At 44.0% G+C, this 7,281-nt stretch overlaps 1 protein-coding gene across 1 annotated transcript; it reads right to left on the bottom strand.

Annotated features, from left to right (window-relative positions):
- Positions 1-3,377: 3,377 nt before the first annotated feature.
- F4813DRAFT_135519 (uncharacterized protein) lies at positions 3,378-3,941 on the bottom strand. Its single transcript, XM_049238780.1, has one exon. It carries the CDS (start codon positions 3,802-3,804, stop codon positions 3,487-3,489), a length of 318 nt encoding a protein of 105 aa, XP_049098117.1. The 5' UTR covers positions 3,805-3,941; the 3' UTR covers positions 3,378-3,486.
- Between the last annotated feature and the right edge of the window lie 3,340 nt (positions 3,942-7,281).

Genomic DNA, 7,281 nt, shown 5'->3' with positions numbered 1-7,281 from the left:
GGTGGCTTGCTAGTGTGATGTGCGGATGGCAGTGCTGTCATGGCATGGTCTAGGCTTGCACAGTAAATAGGTAGGTAAGGGGATCGGCACGAGGGCCAGGAAAGAAGGGGAAGGATGTTGCCTGTATGTGTGTGTGTGTAAGTATGTATGTATTGTGTGTGCATTCGCTATCCCAACTGGGAATATCTCCGTGACCTCGGTCATGGCAGCAGCTAGCCTGCTTCATTACATACCTAGGTAGTCCTATGGAAACAGAAAGAACCGTTGCTGGATCTGTTCTACCTACTCGTAGACGAGAATGAGAATTTTGCGACGGGAATACCGTCCGGCAGTTCGGCCTGCTCGAACCATAATAGAGATTTAAAATTCCGGCAATACTAGAGAAGGCTGTGTCAGTCGAGCAAAGTTTCTGATGCTAAAGATAGTAATCTGCGAATGTAGGGACGAAGGTTGTCCTATTTTAGGAATTTCATGATATGCTCCGTGTTATTTGCCACGACGGGAATATGAGATTCGTGGGATTAATGCATTGGATTCACTGTAGTAAACCCGGGTATAACCTTTAACTAGTAGGAGCAAGATCTCTCTATAGAGTTTCTTACTGAGATATCAATATTGGTCCATTGGTCCATTGGTCTATTGGTCTCTTGGGAACCGGGCATCGTCTCCTATTCCCTATTCCGATCCTTGCCATGTCGTATACCGTTCTCACTCGTGATATGATGCATCGTCAAATGCAATATGCGCTTTTCGACGGCCAGCCTACCTCGTATGTGCGTGTCTCCCCCGGAAGTCCGAATAAATTTCCATAGACTACCTAGCGGCTTAGTATATTGCGAGGTTCTTCGATCCCGCGAGTGGACCCTGACCAAGGTTCCGGGTTCGAAGACGTCGTTGAGCTACTGTACGGGGTGCACATCGTCTCTTGTCTGTAGTGTATATACTACAGTAGGCAGTGAGATGCGCGTATCCCTCGTAATGGGTTCGACTTACATAGGTAGCTAAGAAAAGGGGTTACGGTAGAACCGGATACATGTTTACATACGAGCTTACCTACATAACATGATATTTTTTAAGTTATTTTAGAGTTAGTCTGCTCGAGAACCTTTAAGGTATCGGCGGCTACGAGAAAACCAACATTGGTCTACCCGCTGCTGTGCGTCTTTTCCCTCACGTCTCCACCGGCTCCAATGTCATGTCCAGCTCAGATATCATTCGTAGGGAAATAATTGGCGACTGAAAGAGTATGACCCATAAGCTGATTAGCCCCTGCTGTACGAGCTGCCGGTCGAGTTCTGTTTTGATCCTTCAACTGCACCGACGCCATTCGACTGTCAACTGGCTCCTTGTTTGGTCATATCAAACCAAACTGCTCGAGTAGCAGGAGTGGTCGTTGCTTGGACGATGAGAGGAGGATATGTACAAACATGTAATGTAAACAATAAAAACGTGTCAAGTCGTCCTTAGATGTATATTGCATGGGGACCTGTCATCGGATCGAACCAGCGTTCCCGTATTGGACTTGTGCTTAGGAACAGTTGAAACTTGTTTCTCTATAATCTCTACTAACATTTACTCGACCTGGCCTGACCTCTAAACTACGAAGAGACTTATTAGTTAGAAATGAGTGTAGGTAATATGAATAGTATTAGGTCAAACGTCTTGCTAAGGAGACCAAAGACCTTAATACTGTTCTCATAGTTATATACTGCGTATCTGAACGCATTTCGACAATGCATATATTAGATTAGAATAAGCATCTCGTCAGATAAAATATAACTAGGGGAACCTATGACAAGAAAAGAGGATTCAAAATCGAGGATATGAGGAGTGCCGTTCGTCATGCTAGTTGTTACGATCGGACGTAACAGAAGTAAAGGCTAAGCATGGTATTCTTAGCTTCGATCTAAGCGGCGTATTCTATATGGCAATATTCCCGTTCTCGTTGCCTCTCGCAGATTAATGAAAAAGAATCGATGGAGTCGTTTCAAGCGTCGTCTCGTCCTGGCAACTTTAATCTCCAAATTTGGTGGACATTGCGAGAGCCAGTGGAGAGGAAGAGTATGAGTGACATGAAGATAAAGTTGTTGGTCGTGTGAGCACGGTACAACATATACTGTGCTAACCTAACGCCCAAGGGCTCGTGCAGCAAGTTACAAATACATATTAATGTTAAAAATGGTATTGCAGTAGTCTGATTTGGGTTAAGTCTATGCTGAATTCGCACTCGGTACGTACCCACGCATCATGACTTTTTCTTGCGCAGCGCAGCACTAGGAACATCCGCCATTAGGCTACCGGCGGTAGCCTACCGCATGAATGGTACCGTGGGAAGAAACAACGAGTTCTGGGCTTCTTTTGGAATAAGAATGTCACCTAGCTTACCCAACTTGCCCGGTAAGGATGAGTTCCTCGATGCTAATTGGCTAACCGCTGTTTCTTCCTCCCCGTTTAGGAATCATGAGGCTTAGGTACCCCATATGTACAGTACAGTGCTAATAAGTTTAGTCCACAAATAGTTATATTTATTGTACGTAGGTATGTACATAAGGTAGGATCTTTGGTAGTTTTTCATATATATCATTTTTACAACATCGACCTTCCAGCCGCAACAGTTAAATAGGTTCACCCGTGCTATGCAAATAACATTTTGGTATTAGTAGACGAAAAGCACGAAGGACTACCTACCTACCTATACGAATAGGTAGGTAGGTAATGTATATTGTAGGTACGGAATACATGTAGATACCTAGGTAGGTACCTAAGGTACTGTACCTATTTGGTCTTGACGATACGTACATATCTACTTGGGTACTTGGACGTTCGTAAACGGCAGGTATGTAGATCTGTAAAACGTGCTGTGGCTTAACTACATGTAGTTACCTAACCTAGAACCTTAGTTATTCCCTTTTACGTACATATAGAGATTGACGATGTCATCAGACATGCAAGTATATACCTACATGTATGTTATAATTAATATTAAGCTCAGCCCACGCTTCGTATCCAACGCTGCAGTATGACAGAAACTGCATTCATCTATAAGAGTATCCGGTCTCACAGACATCAATCGATCGGGAATGCTTGCGCCGTCTTCTGTATATCATCAAATATCGAGGCCATGGCCCACACGGGCGACAATGTTTACGAGGTTGCGGCAGTGTGTCTAAGTGATCTTCTGTTTGCACACGAGTTATTGGCTACACGCTGCACCACCATTACACCTGCCCGTGCAGGCATGGCTTGGCCACTATTGCGCTGGGAGTAGGAATTGGCTTGTTTACGAACGAGATCTAATATTTAATAAATTCTAGCAATAAATCGATATGTCGTCTTGTGATACCGTATGGACGATGTGCTTAAGGACTCGTGAGGCTCCATGCCATTTATCAGCCACGAGCTGATATATTTAGATATATATAAACTACGTGCTTAAGGTAATAACGGCCGACGTTCTGCAAAGACCAAAAACAAAAAGAGTTGCGGCTATGAGGGCTTGGAAATCTTAGATACATCTCCAGATTCGTCCACACCTGGCCTGATGCCAAGCGAGAAATTCGGCTGTGGTGTTAAGAGACAAGTCACAATGCTCAGATCATGTAACAAGCACTGCAATGGGCAAGAGCATCCAAAAACAGTGGCATTCATGCAAGATTCATGCGAGTATTCCCTGTAACACACATAATACCGTAGTAGACATCCGCCGTTTACGATGCCTGATCTACCCCGTCCAAGCACAAGGCGAGGTAAGGCAAAGCAAGGCAAAAAAGTAAGGTTAGGGTTGAAAGCAACCTTAAATACCATACCGGCATTTGTCACTGATCGCTTGACGAGGCGAGCCCGCTAAAAGCCCGTCCATTTAAGCATACGGAAGACTCCGGCAAGAAGTCAAAAGACGGGCTGAGGCGAAAGTGTCCAGGACCGGCTTACACGGGGTGTTACAGGAGAATTGTGAGGCTTGCAAGAACTGGCCACAAAAACTGGCCACAAAATCGATTTTTACAAGGTTGTATCTTGACCGGTCCTGCTTTGATAATGCCTTACCTAAGAGTAATACTACTACGAATACTACGGGCTGCTACGCGCGAGTTTGCGAATAAATATGTATGGATAATGTATGGATAATGTATGAAATAAAACCCAAATAAACTCGAGAGAATACGACATGAAGAAGAAATGGGCAACATTTCGTACGAATAAGCGTTGGCCTGTATATTACCTTATACATGTATTCATCATGTAACCCTACGTATAACCCTACGTACATCTAAGGTTGGAAGTATACGGATCCGTACATTAGTGCAAGTACCGGGGTTAGGTACATGTTTAGTGCTACTTTTAGCGTACTACATATGTACATAGGTATATAAAAGCACATGTGAGGTCAGGTAGGTACCAGTGTCCATATTATATTGTACATGTACTGATGTATACTGCGGATGGTCTGCCCCTCCTTGGACTAACTCCGCAGCCCCTCCCGTCGAACTCGCCCTACGCTCCTCCAGTCACAACCTTCGCAACTTCGATGTCTTTCCCTATTTCGACATAATTGTCAACCCCTCTAGTCCCCCTCTAAGCTTTTCGCAATCCGAAACCCTTGTCGTAGATTAGGTACATGATCAAATTATACGATGGAATGTTTCAGGAGCGTGATGAGGATGATGAGCAGCTTGTCGACGGCACTCTACATATTACATCCAGCATCTCGCAAGTCGGATTGAGATGAGGTCATCCTCATTCCCCGTTCCCCATTCCCCAGCTGGTCGGCGCTGACCCGGCAGAGCGATTCTGGAAGATTACGGTACTTAGGTAGGTGATTTATATTTATACTACCTTACGTGCCTTATGTGCCTTATGTGCCTTATATATACCTATATGTGTACCTCATAAGCTATGTGACGAAGTTCCTGCTACCCTATTGCAATGCTCCTTCAATTCCCCGAACCCCCAGTTTTCCGCCTTAGTTGAAACGTCTAATTATGAGAGATCGACTTGCCTAATCGGGTTGATCTTGAAACATTGCCGACAAGGGCTGCGAGAAGGCGAAACAATACGATGCCTAGCCCGTCTAGCCTGTCTAAGCCCATCTTTCCTTCTACTGGTTGACCAACTTGGCTCCCATTGCCCAATTGCCCAGCCGCTTTTCTACTTTCTACTTTCTACTTTCCGCGAAGCCAACTTGGTTTTATTATCCAACATAACCGAAGTTACTTGGGATACTTATGTCATGGATAGTTGAGCCGTCGGTCCCGAGACACGGCGCTCTTAGGCATTATGTATGAAAATGGAATCTTCGTCAGGTCAGAAAAACCCCCTCAGGAGATGCCTACCCTTCCCCCTAGGCCCCCTAGGCAAGGGACGCAATACCCAATATCGGTAGCCACGCGGCCGCAGAAACCTCAAAGTATATGTATTACTATTGTTCGTATTTTCTTACCTACCTAACCTAGACTGACTCTAGGTAAAAAATGTTGATTTTCTAAAGAGGAAGTCAGCTGCCAAGCTTGCTAGGATTGTTTGTCTTCGTTGCGCGTGCGCGTTATTCACACGATTGCGAGATCGGGAATATTTACAGCTGACACTGTTGGGAATCTTACATAGTACGGGTTGGTTACGGGACAAGACGAGCCCCTTGTTATGAGGTATAATGGTAGACCCCGCCATGGTGCATCATACTTGTTTTTCTGGCTTGCCTATGTTGCTATGTTGCTATGTTGCTATGTGTGTTGCTCTATGTATGGGGATCATACTGTAAGTACGTCAGTTGGGTACGATGTCTTCGTAAAGGCCCGCTACACGCATAGCATTTCAATATGTATAGACACTATACACTACTATAGCAATCTCTATACGCATACGCATACATACGCATATGTATAATCTCCGAGGTAGGGTATATAGGTATGTTACATTGCGCATAATTCCCAAACGGCATACATATATCATACCCTGATACACTAAGTGGGATTGAAACTCGTTGCATACTTAGCCATCTCACGTCTATATTTCTTGTCGAGGCCCTTCTCCCCATGCAGACTACCTCTTACACATACGTACCTATATACATCCGTCGGTACATATGCCTGCATACGTATGCTAGACTGGAAGACCCGGCGACGATTCCGTACAGTAACGCACAGTATATAGTACTTGTAAACTAGAGGGCTCCTCACGGTTTCGTATTGTATAATGCATACAGTACTCTTGCTGCGCTAACACCACTTGGGAGACTCGACTTGTATTGTACATGATGTATGCCGTAAATGTATATGTATACTACCTACCTACCTAACCTATGTATTCTGTAGATGTTTACATAGCCACACACACGCACGCACGCACCCAGACAGGCAGACAAGAACAAACAACAACATACCTGTTAAGTAGTTATTTGGGTATTTACGAGGACTTCTGCCAGACGTAGACTCCCCCCCCAGGCCCAGGGACCAGGGATATATCAGTCAAGTACATCTTCGTACACAATATGTCTGATGCACTACTCCTCTTAATTCCTTCTCGCGATATGACTCGAGAAGCGCTTGTGGGTTTTTTTTCTTCGGCTGGACAAGCGGCCTCCTGCTAGGACTTATTAACCATATGTTACCTTATGTATTAGTATTGTATTCTTCCACTCAGCCCGTAAAAAAATCCTGGGCTCTTCTCTATCAGGTCTAGGCACGCTTTCACGGGTTGTAACTAAGTACATTACTCGTCTCCTTTAAGCGATTGAACTCCACTTTTCAGCTGCTGACGCTACTATTTCCAAGCCTGGAATGTACATACTGTAATGTACTTGCCCCTTTCGACCTTATTCGAATGCATAGTACCAACGGCCTCTGCTGAGTTTCCCTTCCTACATACATTTCCTACATACCTGGGTTACATAGGTATATCATACCTCACATAGTACATACCCTCGCCCATTCACAGCAGAAAATTACAGGGTATATATGGTAGAATACATATTAATTAGTTATAGTATTTATACATAGCAACGTTTTCCTACGTACGTATTGCCTATATCCGTCCCGTGTATCGATTATAGATTTACATATACATATACATACCTATTGGTTTATCTACAGTAAAACATACACTTATAAAGCGCCACTTTCTAAGAGAAGAAGAAGAAGAAGAAAAAAACAGAGAATTAAAAAAAAAAAAAAAAAAAAAAAAAAAAAAAATAAGTGCCGGTTGAAAATGATAGACGGGAGAATAGAGGTGCCCCGTCCTAACCCCGGGAGCCAAAAATACGATACCCGAATTAAAGCAAAAAAGGGA

Source organism: Daldinia decipiens (assembly GCF_022478715.1).
Source record: "Daldinia decipiens strain CBS 113046 unplaced genomic scaffold F4813scaffold_24, whole genome shotgun sequence".
Lineage (NCBI taxonomy): Eukaryota > Fungi > Ascomycota > Sordariomycetes > Xylariales > Hypoxylaceae > Daldinia > Daldinia decipiens.
The sequence above is the reverse complement of the archived record's forward strand: the minus strand, read 5'-3'. Positions and strand labels throughout refer to the sequence as shown.